The 25,366-nt window shown below is 39.2% G+C and overlaps 1 protein-coding gene across 4 annotated transcripts; it reads left to right on the forward strand.

Annotated features, from left to right (window-relative positions):
* The first annotated feature begins 5,850 nt into the window (after nt 1–5,850).
* Nucleotides 5,851–25,035, forward strand: aspg (asparaginase homolog (S. cerevisiae)). 4 transcript variants are annotated; one of them, XM_030719466.1, is made up of 18 exons: nt 5,851–6,312; nt 10,224–10,350; nt 11,025–11,060; nt 14,151–14,262; nt 14,440–14,565; nt 14,651–14,734; nt 14,938–15,064; nt 15,154–15,266; nt 16,787–16,972; nt 17,085–17,198; nt 17,364–17,483; nt 17,614–17,709; nt 19,601–19,764; nt 21,578–21,664; nt 22,187–22,286; nt 22,383–22,448; nt 22,567–22,605; nt 23,863–25,035. In XM_030719466.1, the coding sequence occupies exons 1-18, from the start codon at nt 6,063–6,065 to the stop codon at nt 23,902–23,904; spliced, it is 1,989 nt and encodes a 662-aa protein (XP_030575326.1). In that variant the 5' UTR covers nt 5,851–6,062; the 3' UTR covers nt 23,905–25,035. The 4 variants fall into 4 exon arrangements, with proteins under 4 accessions (XP_030575326.1, XP_030575328.1, XP_030575327.1 ...); XM_030719468.1 differs by lacking the exon at nt 22,567–22,605; XM_030719467.1 differs by lacking the exon at nt 11,025–11,060.
* Nucleotides 25,036–25,366: the final 331 nt, after the last annotated feature.

Genomic DNA, 25,366 nt, shown 5'->3' on the forward strand with positions numbered 1-25,366 from the left:
GAAAATAGATTACCATTTCTGGACTGTGCCTGAAAACTGAAGTTTACTGGAAACTCACACACAGACTAGTATCTACTGTTTGACTCCCAGTATCAGTGGAACACAAACTTAGGGTTATCAGGACCTTACACCACCAGGCACAGAACATTTCGTCCAAGGCAGAAGGGAAAGAAAATGAAAACACATTAAGAGAGCACTTAAAACATGCAGTTATCCAAACTGGGCCTTCATTAAGTAAGTGAAGAGGAATGAAAACGAACCTCGGACATTAACCAGGGAGAAACAAAACAACAGGAGGAACAACATTGTCATCTCTTATGTGGAAGGCTTGTTAGAGAAACTCAGAAGAATCTCCCCCCCCCCCCCATAAGATCCTGGTGTACATCAGACCCAACAACACCCTCAATCAAAACCTGGTTCACCCTAGGACTAATGGGGTGGACTTAAATACAAGCTGAACATTGTTGGTTGGTTGGGACAAAATGGTTCGAGAGATGAGTAAAGAAGGCTGTTTATGTCCACTGTGAATGGCCATCTGAACAGAGGTTGTGATCTGTCACACTAACTATCAGCTGCCTGTAACGCAGCCCTGAGATGCTTTCCCAGGCAGTTCAACCTCCACTCATACCTTGAACCATGTGACCTTAATAACTCACATGATGACAGGGTAGGTCAACAACCCTCAGGACCACCTCCAAGGTTTAAAAAAAAAAACAAAAAAAACTAGTGTTAAATACCTGATGCTCTCCATTACCCTTCAGAACTCAAGAAGTCTTTGAGGTGAAACATTTTCATGAACCTAAAAAAATAAAAGTCTGGTTACCTTCAACTTAAGCATTCAACTCATGCAGTTCAGATACTTTGCATCATAGTTTGTACAGCTTGACAGGATCTATGAGGGAAAATAGGATAAACTTCCCAAATCTAGGTGAGTGCAAAGTGAAAATTCATTTGCAAAGCTGGCAAATATATCCACACAAAATGTATAATAAAACTGCTCTAATAAATCCAAAACATAATGAAGTGTGGTCTGAAGACTTATTTAATATTTATGGTGTATGTATGTTATTTCCTGACTTTCACATATTATTTAAAAAAAATATTTTTTTTTTATCAGTTTATTTTCTTTTAGCCTCTCTGAGCAAAATTCACTTCCTCTTTTTCAGTCTCATTATTTCTTAAGCATTAATTCCAAAATGATTCAGATTAGTAACCTTTCTGAATACTTTATGAAGCAATTTCACATTCACTAGTAAGTACATTTTATTTATGTAGCACATTTAAAACCACAGTGCTTTTCAATGAAAACTAACTAAATAAATAAAAGGGTCCCTAAAAATTCATGTTACACACACATGAAATAACTCCAGCCACAGTTCATGAAATCAATAGCTTCCAAAAGCATGACAAAACAGGCATGTTTTCAGCTTTGATTTAAAGTCAGTCACAGCTGATGCATTTCTGAGGTCACCTGGGAGGTCATCCCAGAGTTTTGGTGCAACAACAGCAAAGGCACACCTCCCTTTAGAAATAGGCTTCAGCTGTGGGATGGGCAAGAGTGACTGGGAAGCAGACCTTAATGATCTTGGAAGAGTCCACGGATGCAGCACATCTACCACATATGCACGTGCGAGACCATTCAATGCTCTAATTACAAACAGTGCCACTTTATAATGGTTTCTGTAATGCACAGAGAGCCAGTGTAAGGCTGCCAGCACTGGAGTAATGTGATCTCTCTCTTTGTCCCAGAGGATTTTATTTAGTTTTAAAACATTTTCACGGGCTGTGTGTTAATCCCTTTACTTTCAAAGACCCACCTACAACTTTTTAATACAAAAACAAGATCCTATTGTGTTTGTCAGAGACTGCATTAGGTTAGATCCAGAAGACTTTTAGTGTGGTTTTACTCTAGTAATGTATGTGAAGTATCATAAAAGTAAGAGTGTTATTCTAAACTCACCCTGAGAAACACAGTATATGTTAACAACCTTTGTTACAAACTGTTAAGTAACAAAGAGGTAACAAATAAGACATCAGCGTCACACACGTCGTAACACAGGAACAGGACATTGAGTCAAACAAGAACAAAGGTAAAAAAAAAAAGGGGTGGGTGGAGTTAGACTGTGACAACACACATATTGCTTCACTTCCTTCATAAAAACAAAGCAAAAAAATTTACATTTGTCAATATGGAATGTGGAAGTAGCATTGGATTAATAATATAATATGTGGCAGCAACTTTGTCACAATAAGCATAACAACCAAATAAAATATTTCTCTGTATTAAAAAAGATATTAAAAAAAACATTGCAACAACTTTCTACAACCTATATGTAAAGTGAAAAGGTCACATTGATGGGATGGGAACAAGTGTCAGGAGACTGTTCCCAGAAACAGTCATTCTTTAACTTTTGTAAGGAATCCTTTACTGGGTAAACTCAGTGGATCAGCTTAAATGAAACTTGTTTGAACAAGGACCACACATTATCATGGTCATTATGCAACCAGTGAATGAGTTCAACATTAACCAAAACTTTTAGTCCATCATTAATATATAATGATTAATTATAAGTAAACTCAGTGTTTCCACAAACTAATATCACCAGTATACACCCACACAGTGTTACCCAATCAGTATCACGTCAGTCTGATTTCAAAATAAAAGCCATTTGAAATGTCATATATTTGCTATATTTTAAATAATATTTAGCAGTATTTACCTTCTGCAGTCTATACTAGCTGTTTTAAAGTAAGAGTGGTTGTTGACAGGTTGCCAGGACCCACACAGAAAAGGCCCAGCTGGCCAGGACACTTTCCACTTATTAGATTGAACCATCCCTTAAGTATATTGCTGTAGGCTCAAGCTGCTGGTGGAAATTCCGGTGATGCACAGAGCAATTGTTCTACACTCCCCTTGCTTTCACTTCCTATGCATTTACAATTATGGGCTACTGTTGAGCTTAATTATAGTATAAATTAAAATCTGAAGAGCTGCATCAATCTGAAGTGAAATTACTTTGTGAAGACAAAAGTTTTCCTTATAATGCCATTCTAAATTAAGGGGGAAAATAGCTCATAAGATCAGATAAGAAAAGAAATACGATATTTATCACTTATTTGAGAAATTCCTTTATAACACCAACTGAAATAATATTAATACTAAAAAGAAGAAGCAGCTACTTTCAACGGCTCCCGCTGAAAGTAGCTGCTTCCCTTCTGTCCCAGAGTTGTACTGAAAATCTGAGGTGTACAAAGTGAACAGGAATGGAGACAGCACAGGCCCCTGTGGAGCTCCTGTACTGCACATCACCAGATCAGACAGAGCTCTGCCCAGTCTCACATACTGTGGCCTGTCTCACAGGTAATCCACGAGATGGTGGACGTGTTTGCTGACATTTCCTGTAGTTTCTCTCTCAGGAGCACTGACTGCATTGCATTGTCTGAGATATCACGCTACAAAACACGTTGGGTCCTACATTTAGTAGGACTACCTGAACAGGAGACCAAAGATGTTCGAACCAAGGTCATCTCCAGCTTCCAAAACACACCACCCAAATGCAGGAAAAAAGTCCCAGGATGCCATCGACAGCGTCCACCGGCTGGGTCGTACAGGTGTTACTGGTATTTGTCTGCCAAAAAAGGGATTTCCGGTATTTGAAAAAAACCGATTATATGTCTGTTATTAAAACTGTTGTAAATTACTTTTTGGCCTAAAATCTGTTAAGCATATGTCAAGTCATTTTGAACCAGACAAATCTATTCCTGCAATCACTTTGTGGCAAAGTGACTTTTATATATATACACTTTATTTAAAAAGCGTCAGTGACATTAAAATTGTCTTTTTAAAGACAGACCTGGCCAAGAAGGCAGCAGAAATTGCAACAAATATAATATCACAGCTCTATAAAGATATTTTAAGTGACCAAAAAGGACTGGATTGATTATGATGTAGACACAATAACGCAGACTCATAAAGATACTTGCAAAACAGATCATTTCATTATTTTATACATAAGCAATTCATAAATCCTGTTGACTACAGTCTATTTTACCAACATAAGCAAAGACATGGCCCATAGTGGGTGAATTAAAATAGGAGGCTTGAGGGAGAAATGAATTGCTGACCTAACAGGTGTTTATTCACCAACATTAACAAACACAAAACATAACAAAAATAAAACAATACAGCCTAATGGTGGGGCAGGGTTACACAAAAAATTAAACTAATGAACTAAACACACAACTTATCCAATCAACTATATTAACATTACAGCAATACTACAAAGATAACAACTATTAAATAAAATATTCACCCATTAGCCCACCCCCCAAAATCTGGAGCTGGAGCCTATCCCAGATGTCCCAGGCATGAGGCAGGGTACACCCTAGCCAGGTCACCAGCCTGTCACAGGGTTAACACAGAGAGACATACATCAGGTTTATCTATCTATCTATCTATCTATCTATCTATCTATCTATCTATCTATCTATCTATCTATCTATCTATCTATCTATCTATCTATCTATCTATCTATCTATCTATCTATCTATCTATCTATCTATCTATCTATCTATCTAAAAGGTATAGTGAACATAAATAAATATAATTTATGTTATTATAAATATAATAACATAAATAAAGATATTAATGAATCTGGCAGAAGGTGAATATAACATTCATAAGCAAGTTTAAGTGGTGTATAATTCCATGAAAATAAGAAATGTATTTTTCCCAATATTATAATAAGTCCTTTAAACCTAAATTGAAGTGTGTCCCTCCATAGAGGCCACTAACATGTAAGGTAATAGTTTCACCACTAAATATTGCCAAAATGTACATACTGCCCCTTAAATTCTCTATATAAATGTGTAATATAAATGCTGGGGAAATTGCAGAATAATAAGCATTTAATCCTTTGATATATTCACAAAGAATATTATGTTAGCATATTAAGAGGTTATAGCTGGATTTGTAAACTCCGTCAGGTCAGGCATAGGACCTGACGGAGTTGACACAAGGGCATGGTTTGCCAAAAAATGCACTCTACACTGTAACTAGCTGGTTTTCCCTCATTTGCTAACTGTCCCTGTAACCTCACTAAAATACGTAAATTCAGGCCCCTACTGTTAAAAAAAAAAAAGTATCATAAGTGGAAGACGGTGTTGACATGTTCCAGCTGTGACTGTAAGAATATCAATATTGTTTGTCAAAAAAAAATATATATATGTCAAACTTCCCTGAGCATGCGCAGTTGTGATGCATGCAGCACAGCTAGTAAGACGCTGGGGTCCTCAGTGACGTAGTTGACCACGCTATTTCCTGATTTGGTGAGGATTATGAAAATATCTGACGGAGTTGACAAAAAGTGAGGACGCAACTTTGACAGGCAGATTTTTAGGGTAAATAATGTTTGAAGTTCACTTTATGCGTCGTTTCATATATTTTAAATTATTTTAAAAAATTGGATGTCTATATTTCACACTTGTAGAGTTTTTTTTTTAAACATACACACAAAAGTTAAAAATACTTGCTAAAAATATTTTGGGTAAGCACAGATCCTCTATTTAACATTGTAAGTATGTAGATCATGATTTATTTCTTGTTTTTTTAATAAAAATAAGACTTTACTGAGTAGGACATGTTTTGTCCCGACTCTCAAGAATCAGTGAATTATTATTATTGTTATTATTATTATATGAATAGCATGTAGCCTTATTGTACGGAAGAGGATTATGGATTGTTAGTAGAATATGACTGCAACTGTCATTTTTTCTGTCCCTTTTCTCTGCTGTTCTGTTCAAATAAGGATTTTTTTTTTTTTAAAGGTCTGAGGTGTGAAAGAATTATAGTGGGAGGGGAAAGTAAAAGATGACCGATATGCCGCGTCCCTCCTCTGTTGGCTGCATCATTTAACTAGGATGCAAGCTGCTTTCCGTCGACGAGGACGGGGAAAGCGCACAAAGTTCATGTGAGGCAGCTAACACTAAGGAAAGCAGAGTTTTGATCACTTTTCTTAAGAAGCGTGTTTAAAGAGACAGTACCGGGGCTTTTGAAAAGCATCATGGCGGACTCCAGCGCCAATGGCCTTACATCTCTTGCCCGGGCTTTATCACAACCAACTTTGGATCTGATAGAAGTCAATGATGTTTCCCCTACACGAAATCTCCAGCTGCATCCAGGCCGAAGGAGAAGGCTGTCAAGCTGCAACTCGATTGAAAACGGCGACCTGGTTACTTCACCTTGTGGTGCTGAGGCGCGAGTCCTTGTTATCAATACCGGAGGAACCATCGGCATGACGCTTCATGATGACGGTAGCTATGGCAATCAATGCCATCATTTGTTACACTGACGACGGTAGCTATGGCAATCATTTCCATCATTTGTTGCACAGTTATGTTTCTGAGCTGAAGCGGTTGGGTAGCATAGCCGGTGGCTTTTTGTTATTGCAGATTTGCCTCACGTGGGTCTGAACACGAGGCGTGATCATAACATGCACGTGTATCCTAAAATAGAATTGGAAACAGCTTAACTGCACAGCTGATGGGACGTGTAAAGGGCAACCGTCCAAATTAAACTACACCGGTGTACCCTTGAGCATACTGTGTCTTCTGAATGAACGTGTAAAATGAAGCATAGTTACAATGAACAGGAAGCAGTGACAGTTGAGATCAGATGTAATTTACTGTATCTGCCCATGATTCAGCAAGTCACAGCTGACTGGAGTGTCGAAATACGTGATGGGTCAAATGTACTACTGTGAAAACCATCCCACAGATTCACTCAATGAATAACTGGATGTTGACGTTGGGTATTATGCAACATCCGAGGTACACGCCCCTCCAAAAGTACTGCAACAGTGAGGCCAAGCTTTTTTATTTTTGCTGTAGACTGAAAATAATCGATATGAAACAAAACATCCATATCTCAGCTTTTATTTGCAGGTTTTTACACCCGGATCTGATACACGGTACAGAAGATTGCGCCTTTGTTTGAACCAGTTTTTCTAGTGAGCAAAAAGTATTGGAACAGATAAAACAGATTAAAGTGAATAAGACTTAATATTTAGTTGCATGCCTGTGGCCCATTTACATCACAAAACTCTTTTTTTCCCCAAGCTTTTACTGCAGTCTCTTTCAGTTGTTGTTTGTTTTGGGGTTGTTACTCCCTTCAGTTTCCTCTTTAGTGGGTAAAGTGCATGCTCTATAGCAGTGGCTCCCAAAGTCAAGACTGCAGCAGCCCACTTAAAAGCCAGTAAATTCCATGCCCCCCCCCCCCCCCCCCCCCCCCCCCCCCTCTCCGGTCAGCTGATAGCACCTGGCTGTGAAATTTTCCTGGCTAGAAGCCTGTCTTTACTCTCATCAAAATACAAGACAAAGTGATGTATTTCCTTGAAAAAAAAATTATTCAAAAAACATAAAAACACAGGCTGCTTTATAAATTGTTAATACTACCCAGTCATGTGTAAAGTCCTAATGCCAATATGTGACCCACTTGCCACTGGGACACAAACTTCAATACAAGAGCAGTGAATTTAGGTCAGGGTAATGAGCAATATCACAAACTAACCACCTCTTATCACCAGTTTGAATCCACTTTTTTATATAAATAAATACATTGTATAAATATGTAATATGCACACTTGTGAGTAATTTCAAACAGAATTTCTGTTATTACTGTGGCCCCCCCTGCAGTACCTTCCCACACTTTAGGAACCACTGCTCTATAGAGTTTAAGTCTGAAGGTTGAATAGGCCAGTCTGAAACCTTCCACTTCCTGCCCCTCATGAACTCCTTTGTAGTTTTGGCAGCGTGCTTCAGGACATTCCAGATGGTTCTACTCGCTATGGCCAGTGTTTGTATAATGGCTCTGATTGATTTTCCATCTTCTCTCAGCTTTACAGTTATTTGTTTTTCACCCATAGACAGCTCTCTGATTTTCATGTCTGCACAGGCAACACACAAATCTGAACCTGAGCGTAGACATTCAGCAACATTTACTATTTGAATGACAAATGTAACAGGATACACCTGGACAACAAAACACACCCATCATGTTCCAATACAAGGAAAATGGGTGGTTTCAGACAAAAGATGCCATCGTCTGAACTGTGTATCAGATCCAGCTGTAAATACCTGGAAATAAAAGCTGAGATGTTGATCTGTTGTCTCATATTTACCTTTTAATATCAAACTCAAATGTTTGCAGTCTGCAGCAAAAATAAAGGGATTGGTCTCACTGTTCCAGTACTTTTGGACAGGAGTGTTTCTGAGTAAATAAAGACCTCATCACATTCACACGCAGGTGAAACAGAACTTTTCCTGTGTTTCTTGTTTATCAATCTGTAATAAATGTCCTACTCTTGTTTGTGGTTTATTGTTTTGTTTGCAATGCAACTAAATATTCTTGTTATAATAGGCTTGTCTAAATAAGATGAAATTGCTTTGTGTTGAAATATGGCATTAAGCATAAATGTTGATCTGTTAATTAGATCCAGAAATACTTGGACAAAGACTGGATTTTCATAACTTTGTAGACTCTTTATTTGTCTGTGATGCTTTGTCAGAATTTTACTGTAGCTGTCCTCAGCTCTGTGTTTTGACTGCAGCAAAGGGAAATGTATGCTTGAGTGTGTTGCAATCAGATGACTAACTTGGCCATTGCAGAATATTTCAAAGCCCCTTGGTTTTCTTTGCAGTGTGTTTGGGGTTATTGTCCTTTTGCACTGCATAAACACAAGTGACCCAGTGCCACTGGAGGCCTCCGCACATATTATTATTTCAAATAATCCGAGTTAAATCAGAAAACAGAGTCAAATGAGTCTGACAAAATCTAGATGTAGGTTCATTGATCAGCTGAGATATTTACAAGTGATCACAGGATTTATGCCACAGCAGAAGCATCCTTTCCTCACCTAATCTCTCCCCACACCCCGGCTTTCTCTCAGCACAGTCTTCATCAGTATTCATATCACTAACACCCAAAAACCAGTATTCCTCAGTTTGATTCCAAGGGATGTTCTTTTCTTTTTGTTTCTTAACAGATGATTAACAAGTACATTAAATAAACTCTTAGATGTATGACATATTTAAGGATAAAATTATGTTTTATAGATTTCATATAGCACCACTATATTTACATCAAATGCTTTATTATCCTTCATTCTAGCATAGGAAATGACTGAAATATCTTCCATGCCATCATACTGCCTTCATTGTGTTGTTTGGTTCGGATCGTGAATCATTCTGAGCCTTCTCCGTCTCGCAAATCTGGCCTTTATATTTTGTTGTTAAGGCCTCCTGAGGTCATCTCTTAATGGCTGACTTGGATAATGATATGCCTGAACTTCTTTTTCATTTGCATGGATGTTATGAAGTTTTTTTTCTTTGCCCTGGAAAGGATCCTATGACCATAAGCAGCTGTTGTGATCTGTTGCGATTTTTGCAGCCTAAGGATGACCTGTTTTTTGTAACCAGAGCTCCACATATTGTGGGTTTTATAGCAACTGCATCCAAATGCATTATGCCATTGAAGCTGTAATTGCTATACTCCTACAATTTGGATCTAAACAGACTCAAATTAAAACTGCAAGTATTACTTTAGTCTTATTTTAAACCCATATTCATTATAATTGTATGTATGATAAAAGGCTCAAATAGCAAAGATTTTGTGGACTTCATGGAAAGGTTTCCAGAAAAAGAACATGGCAGCACGGCTTATGTTTGCAAAGTTGCATCTGAACAAACTGCAAGTCCGAGCCAAAGTCCAGGCCTAAGCCCACCTGAAATGCCGTGGTGGCCCGTAAACCTCAGTGAACTGAAGCAACATTGTAAAGAAGAGTGGTCTCAAATTTCCTGCCCAAGTACGTGAGAGACCGATAATGTCAAACAGAAAATAAGTACTTCAGGCTGCTGCTGCTAAAGGTGGTTCTACAAGCTTTTGGATCAGGGAGTGTACTTAGTTTTTCACAGGACTCTTTGTTATACTCAAGATAATCATTTATTTTAAAAGTGTGTGTCAAGTGCCTAAGTATGACTTAAATGGATTTTCAGCAACAATGCCATTTTCCACCTTAACCACTAGGGTTCAGTATGAGAATGTTGTTGTTGTGGGGTTGAGATGACAGTAAATCCACTGTGCTTACTTTCTGTTAGTAGTAATCCCACTAAAAGCAAACTCTGAAATATTACAAACCTCCATTGTTTTTCTGCCATTTAACCCACAGTTCTTGCCCCAAAAGCCAATGCTTTTGTGAAGAGCCTGCGTAAGCTGCCCATTCTCCATGATGAGATGTACGCTCAGCAGACCCGCATGTATGAGTACTATGGATCTGAGAACATCTTGGTCCTGCCGTAAGTGCACCCATTGGTCAACACACAGATATAACGTTATTTAACAAAAAACCCCACAATACTCATTTAAAGGCACAAAATTAACAGTATTTTCTGTTGTCATCAGGCATCAAACTATTTAACTCATAATTCCTCTACAATGCTAGCATGTTGTGAGGACGGTGTTAAATACTGAAGCAGCAGGAGTAAGTTAACAACAAAGGAAGTTGCCATATGTAAATTTGTAATGTTACTCACTTGTTTTGAACTAAAAGTTTGAAATCCAGTGTGTTTTAATTTCCTTTATACCTAATTTATTGCATGAGTGTTGTAATTCATCTGACTTCATAGTGAAAAAAATGTTACACTTCAGCTAATGTAAAGTTATTGTCCTAAATGGCTAAAGCTGACAGCAGCTTGGATCTTTATAGATGCGAACAGTGTGCAGACCATCTCGAAGTGAATTAAATATAATGTATTTCAGGCCTTTTAGCAGCAGTACTTGCTATACAGCCTAAATCATGTTAAATGCTGCGCCTTACAGTTGTGACTGTTTCTGCCCAAGATGGTATCTGCGCACAGTGCAAGATACATTTCTTATCTGGAAAAGCAGAGACTGAAAATACACAACTCACATTCCTGTTAGGAGATGCAGTTATTTTTATTACCCTTAACTGCTTTTGTCGCTTTAACAGGAAGCCAGCGCCCCATCCTGACCTGCACTTTCACGGGTGTTGTAGTACTGGTTGCATTGTGTGTGACTTCACCCTGCTTGAGATTGGTTTGTCTGTGCTGTCCTTAACAGCTCCCTGCTTGGGTGTGCTTCCCTGTTGGGAAGTGCATGCCCACGTGTCCTTTGACAGTTGGAGAAAATATTGCCTGAAGTAATTGCGTGTCTCTGAGTCTGGCTATTTTGAGCTCTGTAACTAACAAGGCGGCGTAAAACACTCTTGCATGTTTGACTATATTTAGTCCTGTTTTCTGGTGCTTGTGTGCAGTTGAGTGAAACAGGCATCCTCTCTCTTTAGGGTCTTCAGTGTCAGCAAAAGTAGCCTTTTCCAGAGACACTAATTTCCACACTCCCCTCATGTTGACTGGTACTGTGAAAGCGGGTTCAGTTGCAGTGTGGTAAAGTTTAGTTTAGGGTATTAAAACTCCCTGTTACTTTGTTTCAAAGCAGTCTGCCTCTTTTTATTAATATTCTACTGAAATGGATGTGTTACTGGCTCATCCTTGAGTTTATACAGTGTTAATATCAATTTCATGTGCAAATCTAATAGGCATACTGTTGATCTTATGCAGTAGCTTAGCCTGTGCCAAATACTTATTTCTGAAGAGGGAATTGGTTTATTGATTACCTGAAAAGCCGTATTCATGTGATGCTGAGAGACAGCGCCACAGGGCTGTTTGCTCCCACCTCCAATCTCCTTCACGTATGCACATTCACACATGCGTTTACTATTCTGAAGCTGTGAGGTATCTTAGCATGGGTATGGTAATGTGCAGCTTTGCTACACCTTAGGGCACACTGCCAGATATATGAATAATTGGTGATTTGAATAGTGTTTTCTTGTGGCTTCGAGATGATCGACAACATATGTTCTTGGGTCATGTGTCGACTTGAGGCTAATTAGAAGAGTGTCTGTAGGACCCCCTGGTTGGATGGACTGGGGCTCACACGCTCTTCTCCCTGCTGTTCCATTCACCTCCTATCTTCATGTTATGAGGCTGCCCTATGGTAATGTGGGGGGTTTTCCACCCGGTTTCTTTAAAAGGGAGATTAAAAAGAAAATCTCTTCATGGCTTTTCAGTCAGTCACGCTGCCTTACACGGAGTGTGGCAGGTGGGTTTGTGGGGGGCGCCTGAGTTAAACTCCACTTACAGGCAGCATAAATATGTATATATGCAAGACTCCCTCCCTATTATTTGTAATGAGAAACAAAAACAGGCTTTTGCTCTAACTTGGTATGAGTCACCTCAAGGAACCTTCGATATATATCAGATAAGCTACCTCTTATGTCCATAAGTATATTTAAAGTGTTCAGCGATATAGTGGCACAGATGATTAGGGCTTTACTATGGTAAACAAAAATGCCAAACTTTAAAGTGCTACACTGACTAACTTGTATGACTTTGCCGCTCCTTTTTACTCACTTTTTCTTCTTCTGAAATTCTTTGTGTGTGTCTCTAAAACAGGTTTTGGCACCCTGTTGCTCAGACAGCAGGCTCAGCTAAATGGACTTTGAAGTCAGCGTATTTAACATTCACTTATGCTTCTTTAAACTCCTCCACTTTAATCAGAACCCGATCCAACTTTATTAAATGTGCACAGCAGTACATATAATAACACTGGTCAACAAAAAAAAAACTTTTTGTCTGATACCTGAGGAAAAACAACTGATTTTTACTAATTTGGGTATGCTGATTCCAAATATGTAAACAGAAGTTCTCTAGCACATCAGGATCTTGAGTTACGTAACTATGCAAATAAATGCCAATCACCAAGCTCGACGTCAATGATTTTATTAGAAAGGTACACCTTGAACATACAACTGGGGAAAAAAAGACACAGATGGGGCACCAGGATAGCTCAAGGTGTGAACAGGCGACCATGTATGCTGCTTGGCTGTGTGGCCGGTGCAGGCTCGAGTTCCGGCCTGCCGCCCTTTGCCGTGTGTCTTCCCCCATTTCTCCTCCCCACTCTCCTGTCCATCGACACTGGAAAACTATGAAATAAAGCCAAAAAGGCCAAAAAAAAAATCTTAAAAAGACACAGATACCAAAATCAATCATATGAGGAATCTCAAATTAATACAGTCCACAATTAGTCTGCCTAAACAGTTCAAAAATGTAACAGACATTTGCACTTGTGCTTCACACTGTAGAAATCAGCAGTGGTCACCCATCATGTTTGCGTTATAGCACCCCTGGTACCTGGTCTCCATTTCAAATACATCTTGATGGAACCTTTCACCGTGCTCATCGCTCACAGGGTTGGAAAGAAGTCAAGATGAGAGTGAAGGAAGTGAATCTTAAGTGACATTCTGCAACCCATGAGTTTGAATGATATGAGCATGTCGTCAACTAGTTCTTCATAGTTTGTGGTTGCCCAAGAAATTCTGTACCACCTGAACTAATGATTCCCATGCTCTTAGTTCAAGGGGTCTGAGCTTAGATGGAAAGTCTTTGTCTCTAATAAGCTCACAGACTTGGGGTCCATCAAAGATCCCAGCTTTAAGCTTGGCATCACTTTGGACTGCTCCAGAAACACTATTCCATTACTCGACGTAGCACTAAAACTTTATTTTTATCTACTGACAGATCAAAGCAGTCACTATAAGAAATTGCAAATTTCTGGCATTGTTGATCCTCAATATTAGCAGTTAAACTTAAGCTGATTGAATTTTAATGACCATATTTGGATTTAGCACCCCAAAAATCACCCAAATTACTGCTAAATTCTGTTCAATTTCAAAATGAGAAAATCTTAGCACACCAGTACAGCAATAATTAGCTAAATACTCACATGTGCATAACTCAAGAACCTGACGTGCTAGAGAAATTCTGATTTATAGAGTTGGAATCAGCATACCTGAAATGCCTTATATCAGGTATTTTTCTTTAGGTAGTAATCTACCTAAAGTGTAATCTGTCCCAGTAAAGAATTTAACCATTTATTAACCGTGTGCACTTTTGGAGTGAATATTTGCACTTGGAATGACTAACGTTGCTGTTGTATTATGGGCTGTATAATCTGTCACTGTTTATCTCTATGTAAATGTAGAGAATGAAGCCTGTAGATGAACTCTTTTCTCTTGCAGACTAAGTAAACAAAATAAAAGGATAGTCTATACTATCTTAGAGTACAACCCTTTACTGGACTCTTCCAATATGACCACAGATGACTGGGGTAGGATTGGAAAGGACATTGAGGTACTTTCTACTCTTTTCTATTTCTTGTTGTTGTTTTAGATGACCTAATTTCTGTTTTTAAAAGAGATGCATCAGAAACATATTTGTCAAGTACAGCATATAGTTTTGTAGAAAAATGTGCCTGGCCATTTCAAATGATCTCCAATATGATGACTTTTATTTCTTACTTCACTCCAGAAAAACTATGAAAGCTACGACGGTTTTGTGATTCTTCATGGCACAGACACTATGGCGTACACAGCCTCTGCTTTGTCCTTTATGTGTGAGCATCTGGGCAAACCAATTATTCTCACCGGCTCCCAGGTAAGAGCTGCTGTCTTCAAGAAACTACCTGGAGGAGTTTTAAGCATTTACCACTTTGTTAAAATGAGCCACTTTCTGTCTTCAGGTGCCTATCTATGAGATGAGGAATGATGGCAGAGACAATCTGCTTGGGGCATTGCTAATTGCTGGACAATTTGTCATTCCTGAGGTGAGAGAAAGGAGACGGCTTCTAACTGCTAATCGACTACGAATGAGTGCTCGATTGTGAGAGAGAAGCTGACTTTCATCACCAGTTGCTGCTTTGTTTTGTTGTCTCTTACTGCTGTTACATTTTAGTGTGTGGACTTAATGAATCGACTCTAAATGAAGAGATAACTTAAAAAGTTCATCTTATAAACATACATTTGTTAGGTGTGCCTGTATTTCTACAACAAACTCTACAGAGGGAATCGTGTGACCAAAGTGGATGCTGGGAGTTTCAATGCATTTTCTTCTCCTAACTTGCCCCCGTTGGCCTCTGCTGAAGTGGATATTACAAGTAAGCCGCAAAGTGCTTATGTAGAAAAGAAATCACTTTTTGTTTTTAAAGGATTCTTTTTAAATGTAGCTTCTTCTACTTTTCACCAGTCAACTGGGATACAGTGTGGAGGGCAAACACCACATCAAAGTTTCAAGTCAAGACTGAGCTGAACCGCAACGTGGGCCTCCTTAGGCTGTTCCCAGGAATCACTTCTTCGACTGTAAGTTTCTTGGAAATATGATTTCTGTAATTTTTATTACAATGATATGAAATGTCTTTTTTTGCCTGTGAAGTGGAGCCATGGTGGTAATTTTGGAACCTTAGCCAAATGTTCTGAGGCTACCTCTTATCTTTAGCCTTTGTGACACAGCAGGAAGCTTAATTTAGTGTCTTCAAGCTTCCAACTTGAAATACGTCATCTTCCAAGGGTATAATTTGTAAAATCCATTATTATGATTATCATAGACTGTATATAAAAGATGGACACAGATGCCATCCACTGATACATTGGTTTGAGGGCTACATTTTGGCAGATTATATTCAGACAAGTATTAAATGCAATCTCATGAGAGGCACCAACACCACAAATGATTATCTAACATCGCCTCAGCCTAACTGTATACTCCAGGATTGGAGCAGACATTTTAGACATGGGACTCTGTTTTCTCACATTTGGAGACAGCCACAAATGGCCATGTGAGGAACTGCAGTATTGGGCTTTATTTTTAAGCACCAGAGGTTCCAGCTTGCTTACGCTGTTTCCAATTAAAACCAAATTACATGCAGTCAAGTGATGAAATGAGTATGTTAAAATTGGCAGCATGGTGCAAATCTTGAATCTGAGAAAGTTGTAATTACCTGCTTTTTTCTGTTGTACTAAAATGTAGTTGAAATTGTCTGCTCTTCAAAGGTAACAGACTGTTGTTTTGTCTGCAATAAAATATAGTTAACTTCAATTTAATTGCGCTATTAGCCTTCTTCTGTTACTTTCCCAGTCATGTAAGCTGCCATCAAAGCTCAAGCCAGAGAAAGATGAGCCAGAGTTATGGGCCATGTCCAATCACCCTGTAAAGAGGGAGGATTGCTACAGATACTGTAACATTTAGCTGCACCTCCCCCTGCAGCGACTGCTGGGGGAGCAACTTTACTGTCTCAATCTGTTCCCACTGCCCAACTCTGCTATCAAGGCTTTCTTATAGCCTTTAACTGCCTTTATGAGGCACCGTTTTGATTAGGCACTAGGCTCTCATGTGTCCACACTCTGCAGTATGAGAGCTTCATTGGTAATCTGCATCACACCTTTCTTGTCAAACTGCTTATGGCATCAAAAAATACTGACTGAACCTGGAACTTTTAATGTCACCTTCTTCTCCCATTTTATGGTAACTGCCACAGACTTGCCAAGTGACTTTATGCTTGCTCACACCTTCAGATTAATTGCTCTCCTTTCTGCCATTTGAGTCATCTGCCATTCTAGTCATATGCCATGGCTAATGATGTGGTATAGGGCTTCCCAGTGCCAGCCAACCAACCAGTGACTGAGATACTGGTTGCAGAGATGGCACCAGATGGGCTTTTAGGAGAGTGAATGGTTGCATGGATTGGAGTTAAAGTGGCTGCAGGAAAAATAACATGGGATACTAATTTCTCATTTTGATTCTACACAGTTGAGCTGCCAGTTGAGCTGACTGTAAATTTTGGGTGTTTATAACCTGAAACTGCGCTCACATCTTTGTCCAGGTAAAGGCTTTCCTGCAGCCACCCATGGAAGGGGTGGTCCTGGAAACCTATGGCAGTGGAAATGCCCCTGATAACCGTCCTGACCTGCTAGAACAGTTAAAAAAAGCCACAGATGCTGGTGTCATCATCATCAACTGCACACAGTGTCTGAGGGGGTCAGTGTCTACATCCTACGCCACAGGCAAGGTAGTTCATGATGCTTGGCAATTGATCACGATCTTGTTCCACATGTTCAGTTTAGTTCTGCTGAGAGAGAAGGAATCAATCAAGTCACTTATTCCTGTGATTTATATTACAGGTCTTGCTGGAAGCCGGACTGATAGCTGGCGGTGACATGACTCCAGAGGCTGCTCTGTCAAAACTATCCTACGTATTGGCCAAGAAGGAGCTCGATCTGGAGGCTAAGAAAAAGGCTGGTGTCTTTATTCACATGTCGCATCACTTTCAACATTTTCATTTCTATAAAGCAGAAGATTTTAAAGCAACAAAGTGTTAGCAGAGAAACTTATGAACCTGAGAGCAGTGTTAAAAAGATGTTTTCTCTTTCTTTTCTTTTTTTTTTTGTGGTCCTGTCCAGATGATGGCACAGAACCTGCGAGGTGAAATGATTGCTGACTTGGCAGGAGCCAAACTGTGCCTGAGTGACAGCCGTTTCATCCAGGTCATTGCTAAGTCTCTAAGCGTCAGCTGCAAAGAGGTGAGGGTATCAGCACATTTCCACAGACTTCAGCTACCTTTCAGTTATAAAGCGCCTGTCATTTTGCCTTATCTGAAGACAAAGCGGTGAATAGACAGTGTTTACATTTTTTGCAATTTGGTTTGAAAAGGAGCTGGAAGCCATCCGAAATGCTCTGACTCCCACGCTGGCATGTGCTGCTGCTAAGATTGGTGACATTGAGGCCCTAGAAGCCCTAAAAGAAATGGTAAGCAACCCTATGACCTCCACCACATGCTGTAAAATTAATCATTATATTCTGTTTTTGAGCCTGCATCAACCTTCCAAACACAACACGGCAGATTCTGCAACACAGGCACAGCAGCATTTTACCCGTTTCTTTCTTCGCTGTGTGTGGCTGTAAGGTTATTGAACTTTGGTAAATCTTTCACACTGATAGATTTTCAAAACATTTTCAGAGTCACAGTTCCACTCTGTGTTAGAGCGGTGTAGTAAACACACAGGCAGTCAGCCAGGCAGAACTTGGGGACAGACTGGTAAGGCAAGCCTAGAGTTGCCGCAGCAGTCACATGTACATGTCTGCATCTGGACTGACCGGTATGCAACTGCTGTCTAGATTACCCTATACTTTCTAAGGATACATTCAGTCTTTACTTAAAACCATGAACCTGTCTATCTATTCTCAAATTGTAGATTTTTTTTTTTTTTTATATGCAGGCCTTCCTTGAAAAAGAGATCCCAGTCACAATGTGACTACCAGTTTAAATAAAGGACATAATAATAATAATAATAAATTTATGACTTCCCTACCGTGTCCCTGCCTCTCTTCTGCATTCCCGTTTGTTCCTATGAAGGACATAAATCATTAATAGAATGGTCACAAACAAATGCAGTACTGTGCAAAAGTCTTTAGCCACCTCTCATTTCTTTTATATTTTGTTTCCAAGGAGCCAGACTTTCATGTAATTTTTTTAGTGGTACTAAGGAGTAGTTCTCCAGGATTTCTGAAGGTCTTTCAAAGTTTTTCTTTGGAAATTGGCAGCTTTTCACTCATTTTCAGTCCAGTCCTTATTCATTTATTTATTTGTATCCTTGTTAAGCCACTTAACATTGACCTATGAATCATCCAAGTAAGGGGGAGGGGGAAGCATAAAAAATGAACAGTATCTGAAAGTCGTGTCCTTAAGGAAACAAATCGAGCAAAGACCTGACAAGGGACCTGAGCTGATCCATCTGCTGTTTGCCGAAGCCTCGTCATAAATGGTTTCAATAGAAGGACAGCTGTCAAGAAGCCATTCTTAAGGAAGGGAAACAACATGAAATGGCTGAGGTATGCCAAAGAATTAGACTGAAAATCAGTGGCAACAGGTCTAATGGAGTGATGCACCCAGATTTGAACTTTTTGGTTCAGCTTGTTGTCAATATGTCAGGAGAGAGGTACAACAGTGAGTGTCTACAGCCATCTGTAAAACATGGTGGAGGCTCTGTCATGGTTTGGGGCTGCAATGCAACCAGTGCTGTTGGGGGTCTTGTCAAAATTGATGCAATTATGAACACAGAAAAATACCATCAGATTTTGTTCTTCCATTCAATACCATATAGAAAGCATCTAATTAGCAACAGGTTTTTTTTTTTTTGCATGACAATGATCCCAAACATACTGCCAGTACAGTAAAAACATACCTGGATAGAAAAACACACAGTGGAACACTATCAGTCATGGATTGGCCTCCCCAGAGCCTGGACTTCAACATTATTGAAGCAGTGTGGGATCATCCTGACAGAGAACAGAACAAAAAGCAGCCAACATCCAAAGAAGAGCTTTGAATGTCCTTCAAGAAGTCTGAAGAATACTTAAAGAAATGACAAGAAAGCTGCCTAAGAGCGTTCAGGCTGTGATGAAGAATAAAAAAAAAAAATTTTGATATAAGAATTGTGCAACCCCCACTCCCTTTTTTTTTTTTGCTTTATTTACTGTTTTTCCCTTTATTTTTGAACATGTTTCAACAGATCACTGCAACTATTTCCCATTTTCCAAAGAGTTCAAGACAAGGAAAAAATATAGATTATAATAAACAATCTCACCACACTAACCCTTAAACCAGCAGCACATACTGTGATGTTTTCCCTTTCCATAGGGCAGTAATTTATGTCTGGATGACTACGATGGACGTACACCCCTTCATATTGCTGCCTGTGAGGGTCACCTCAAACTGGTGCAGTACCTACTGAGTCATGGAGCTTCAGTCCATGCTAAAGATCGCTATGGAGACACACCCCTATGCAATGCTGTGCGCTTCAGGTAAGACTTCAAACAAGGGCCAGCGTGTTTGTCTTCATATGGTTGTTTCAGTAATATTGTAATTTATGAAGCTGTAAACACAGCATTTAAATCCCCCCCTTTTTGGCCATTAGACATCCGAGTATCTCCTGCAAATATGTTTAATAGCTGCTATAGAGAAGATTTCATTAAAGGAGCTGCAGGTAGGTTCTGATTAAATGACAAGAAAGGAGCAGCGGCTTTCAGAGGGGAGGTTGAAACCAGGAAGGGACTCATAATGGAGTTTAGAGGCCAGGCAAGAATTATAAGCTAATTAGGCAAATTGTCATCTGACAATTTAGACAGTGTTTATTTATTATTATAATTTATTTTCTTTTTAATTTTGTATCTTTCACTGACATTGCTCTAAACGTCTGGCAGGGAATAGCCAGGTATAATATTTCAGTGCTTTGTTGAGCCTCAGGGTGAAAACGTTGTATGTGTCAGAGCTGCGACAAATGGCTCCTCTCTCAACGGTTGGTGCTGCAAGTGTGGACTTGTTTCCTTTGTGATGGCAGAGGGATGCAGTGGAGCACAACACCTGCTGTTACACTTCCTGCAATATGCTACACAGCTTGGGCAGCTATTCCCCTCCTTAATATTTTCAATGAAATGACAATAAGTAATAGAACTGGAGTTTTGAGTTGCTGTCAGGATGTGGGAGCACATTGTGAGTAGCATTTCACACTGTAGCGAGGCCTGACGCCCATACAAGGAGAGGCAGCGAGACCTGAGCAAGAAAGGTGAAAAAAAAATGTGGGGAGTGCCCTCCGAACCAGTCCTACCAGCTTGCTCACCGGTTCACTGATGAGAGATACTGACTTCTTTATACTCCACAGGAAGTCCTTAATAGTTTCTCTGGCTGTTGCTCTCTATATCTCAATTAGGCATAAAATTGAACTCATATTAATGTACCCCTTTTGCTTTGTTACACAGTTCTTATTTCGAAAGTCCATGGGGCAATGGTGATAAGTTTTCGGCCGTTTTGTTTCACTTCTCGTCACTGTGAACATCACTGCAGGTGACTCCTGTGTGGGCGGCTCATTGCGGGGGATAACGAACTTGTTTTTACTTGCCAAATGACAAATACTGCCACACTGACGCTCTCCCTGCAAGTCAAAATTTAGAAGTTGAAAATCATCAAAGTGTAAAATGAAAGTGTTTAAAATTAGCATTATATCTCTCCCTGAATAGTTAATTACACTTAATTGTGTCTGCTTGGGCTGATTTAAATTAATATGCTTATTAAACAGAAGCCCTTTTAAAACATGTAAGCTCTATGGCTTCAGCGACATCTAAGTGACCGGGATGGAGTACCCGCGCATTTTTGCCTTATGTGGAAAGGACTTGTCGCACAAGGATTGCCATTGTCACTTTGAGTGAAGTGTAACCATACTTCTGAGTGTTTAGGTCTGTCTGCCATTGCCATTAAGAGCAGTGTGTGTGTGTGTGTGTGTGTGTGTGTGTGTGTGTGTGTGTGTGTGTGCTGCAGCAGCCGCTCTTGATTGCGCACAGGCACATAATCAAATGCATCACAATCTGATGTCTTAATATTGCTGCAATTAAAGAGACATTTATTGTCCTAATCTTTTGTATTAACCCATAAACGTTACTACATTCCTTCAGACTCGTGCCATCTGGAAAAGAGATTTGTAAATGTTACTAGGGCCGACTTGTAAGGTTTCCAAATTATACAAAAAAAGTGATCATTTGAGATGCCCTCATATTAATAGAAAGGATTACATGTGTTGTACAGTAATAATTACACTCTCTGATTACATGTTCTCTAACCTAGACATAAGGAAGTTGTGAAGCTGCTGAGAAAGACCGGAGCCCACTTCTCCAGGCATGAGTTGGAGGAAGCAGGAACCGAAATGTGCAGGTCAGACACATTTTCTTTTTAGTTGTGCACATACAGAGCCAAAAAGGTCTTCGTTGTTCTACCGTCACTAATGACCCATCCTACATAGCTGACACAGGTACAACCAGTTGTCCCACTGTTACACAAACTGTAGGAATGCTCCCTGACAGCATAGCTTCAGATCTGTTCTGCATCTCTAGTGTCAGTGAGTATGTACCTCAGTGGCTGGCCCATGTTTTTTTTCTTTGCTTTTCTTTTTGCTGCCCGAGACACTGAACAGGTTTTGTTGAGACCGTTCTGATTTCCAGTTTCAGGAACACACCTTTTATATGATAAGCACTGCGTGTGTCACTATGAGGATAAAACTCAAGCTCCTGTGGATCATATAACTTGGTGATACTGAATGTTCAAATGATATGCTTTCCCAGTCTTTCAAAAATCTTTTTACACAACCAGTTCTTCACCCGCTGTATATTATATTAATACTGATTTGGGGAAATGAATCCCTTTGCTGTATTAATGCTTTCATTTTGTGTGTGTCAGCCTGGCAGTCAGTGGTGACCTGGAAGGTCTGGAAATTTGGAGCCTTGCTGGAGCAGACTTGAATCAACCAGGCTATGATGGGCAGACAGCAATTCAACTGGTGGGTTGTAGGGAAACATATTTCTGTTTTTATTAACACTTCTCAGTTCCCAAAGTAAAAAAAAAAAAAAAATCTCTCCATCATCCTCCGTCACAGGCCCAAGCTATCGGCAAAAAGGAAGTGGTAGCATTTTTGCTCCGACTCATGAGCAAAAAATCTAAGGTACGCACTGCCTTTCCCATTTTTCTGCTTTACATCTCTATTTGTCTACTGCAAAACACAACTGGGTTAATTCTCTGTCTACAGTTTTCACTCAATCACTTGCTTTGTTTAATTCCAGAATGTATTTGCTGAGTTTAATGATGATGATCTTGATGAGGTAAATAAGATGTAGTGCAATTGTGTATTTCCCACTTTCCACGTTCCCTGTGCTGAGAATGAGATTCCACCTTTTGTACGGCTGCATTGGCACCCTTTGTTCTTTGTCTGCAATGCCTTTTGCTTATTATCCATCCACCCACTCATTTCATGGCCTGATCCTGCTCAGGGCACTGTGTTGTGTATCCCAGCATAAATTGTAAAAGATGAATTGCATACACTTGGATTGGTCACCAGTCTGGGTGGGAAGAACATGCAGAATCTTCACAGAAATGTCTCTAATCTGGAAAGCCATCGGCTAGTGTGCTGATGGAAAAACTGGGGGAAGCTGCCTGTTTTTTTTTTTCCTAGGGTGCCCAGTGTAACCAGGATATCCAGTAACCAGGATATCCAGTTCCATGCTTCCTGTTCAGCCATAGTTTACAAATACAGATCCATTTTAAAAGGCTGGTTAAGAACCTAAATTTATGTGAGCTGATAGCCGATGGTTTCCAGATAACATTTTGACCAGTGGAATGACTCTTTAGGTCTCCACACAGACTGTTTTTCTGCATGCGCCCACACCTACTCAGAATTGATTGCTTGAACTCACAACTGAGTGTTATTTATTAGTTATCAGTGTTATTTATATAGCATCCCAACACAACAACAATCGCCTCAAGGCGCTTTATATTGTAAGGTAAAGATGTATTATTATATATTATAAAAGTCAAAGTAAAAGTAAAAGTCCCTCTTGCCAGTGCAAATTAAAATATTTAATTATTCTAATATAAAGTGTGATTAAAGTTTGGAATAGAGGTGTAATGACAAAACTGAAAACAATTTAATCATTTGTATGATTATTCAAGCAAAAATGCTCCTTAATCACCAATTACAGTTTCTTAAATGTGAGGATTAGCTGCTTCTTTATTTTATGTTCAGAAAATGTTTGCGTGTTAGATTAGAGTGAACAAAACAAGCTCTTTGAAGACTTTCCCCTTTTTGTCTCTGAGAAACTGTGACAGGCAGGTTTAATAGACTAAATAATCAATCATTAATTTTAAAAAAAAGCTAATTGCCAGCTTAATTTGTAATCTATTCACTTTGAGAAGCAACTACTGCACAATTATGAGCCAAACATGTGTCAGACCTGTTATGCATCAGATAAAATCTGATCGTGTGTCTTTTAACTGTGGTTGCGTGTGAAGCGTTTTATTGAAGACTGCTGAAACACCAGTCACCTCTGCATATTAATCCTCTCTGTTTGCCACGATGGCAGAGCGGAGTAATCCAATTCAAGGCCGCACCGTCGGCACAGTGAGTCGGCGCTACCTGAACCGACAGGAATCGCTCTCCACTGGCATCCAGTTCCCGCCGAGCCATCCTCTGCACACCGTCTGGTTGCTCTTTTCTTGAATGTCAACTGATTACAAGTATTCTTCAAAGCCATTGCTGCTGCAGTCTTCCCCTCCAAAAACATTAATTGCACAAGGTATTGTGTAACCACTGAGGTGCACGGTGTGCAGAAAAGACAAGAGTAGATGGTTGCATATGAGAAATTGTTAGAGTTGTCCGTGTACAGGGAAACATGTTACAGCGCTGCATGTTATAATCAAATATTTTATTGCTGTGTTTGAAGGAGAAACTTGGTTAATGTGGTGCCCAGTCAGAGGATTAAGGGTGAAGGGTGAAATTCACTGGAGTTGTTTAAAAAAAAAAAAAAAACTGTAACATTACTTTATAAAGTAGTATTTTCTTCTTGTGTAGGAATATATTCATGATATCTGGAAGTACAGGGTACATTCACAGATTTTTAATTTTTTTTATTTTGAGATGCTGCAGAGTATCATATACATGAATAGGGATGTGTTTTTATTATGTTATTTTATCCAACTGTAGCACCTAGTAGTACATTTCAACCAAAGTATACCTTTGGTCCAAGAGCAGACCATTTACTTCTGCTCCAACAGGTATTTCAAAATACTGCAGTTACCTTTGAGCCTCAGCTAGTGTGTTTCTTGTTCTGACTGTTGAGCTGGAACTGTCACATATCTCTGTCTTTAAAATGGAAAGGGGAAATCCAGAGTATTGTGTGAGACAGACAAATGCTTCAAACTGCCACAGTTTCTGTTTTCTTTTATGCATTTTAAATGTCTTTTCATATTCTTTGCACTTGTGAGCACAAACGAATGACATGCAGTTCTTTCTTTACTTTGATTAAAGCAATAAGTAAGTGTTAAACACTGCTGTTCCTGTTTGACATTACCTTTCTTTTTGAAAAGCAGTCCAGGTTTTAGTCGTTCACATGTAAGTGTTTTGTGATAACACATGAGTGTATATACATCTTAATAATTATTTGAAATGTTTTCTGTTGTTTCCACTGCTGTTGTGTTCCAAAAACTCTGAGAAATTTAGTTTCTTCTGTGGAAAAAGAAATAAATTTCTTCTTTCAGAGAAATGTCTCCTTTGATTGCCACCATGTTGCTCAAAACTCTGAAACCCTTTAAAACCGTACACGCACTGCTGTTGTATTCTCTACAAGAAATGTGACATGAGTAATAATTGGGCTTCACAGAGCAGAGTTAACAACTCTGAATATCAAGTCTTACAATAATTAAACAAAAAGCAAGGCAGTATTTACTTTTAATGGAACAGTGTTGTATTTTATATATATTCATTTTGTTTTCTTTGTTCTTTTGAAATGCACATTAAGAATTTTGTAGTGCTGTAAAAATAACACATTATGCTGTCAATACAAACAATCACACTAAAAAAATTTTTAA

Source organism: Archocentrus centrarchus, chromosome 22, assembly GCF_007364275.1.
Source record: "Archocentrus centrarchus isolate MPI-CPG fArcCen1 chromosome 22, fArcCen1, whole genome shotgun sequence".
In the NCBI taxonomy this organism is placed as follows: domain Eukaryota; kingdom Metazoa; phylum Chordata; class Actinopteri; order Cichliformes; family Cichlidae; genus Archocentrus; species Archocentrus centrarchus.

Excerpts from the sequence above, each read along its gene's own strand:
- aspg (XM_030719466.1), top strand. The coding sequence starts at position 6,063 with ATGGCGGACTCCAGCGCCAATGGCCTTACATCTCTTGCCCGGGCTTTA. Across the intron at positions 14,735-14,937 it reads GACAATTTGTCATTCCTGAG|GTGTGCCTGTATTTCTACAA; the intron begins GTGAGAGAAAGG and ends TACATTTGTTAG. Across the intron at positions 21,665-22,186 it reads GCAGGAACCGAAATGTGCAG|CCTGGCAGTCAGTGGTGACC; the intron begins GTCAGACACATT and ends TGTGTGTGTCAG.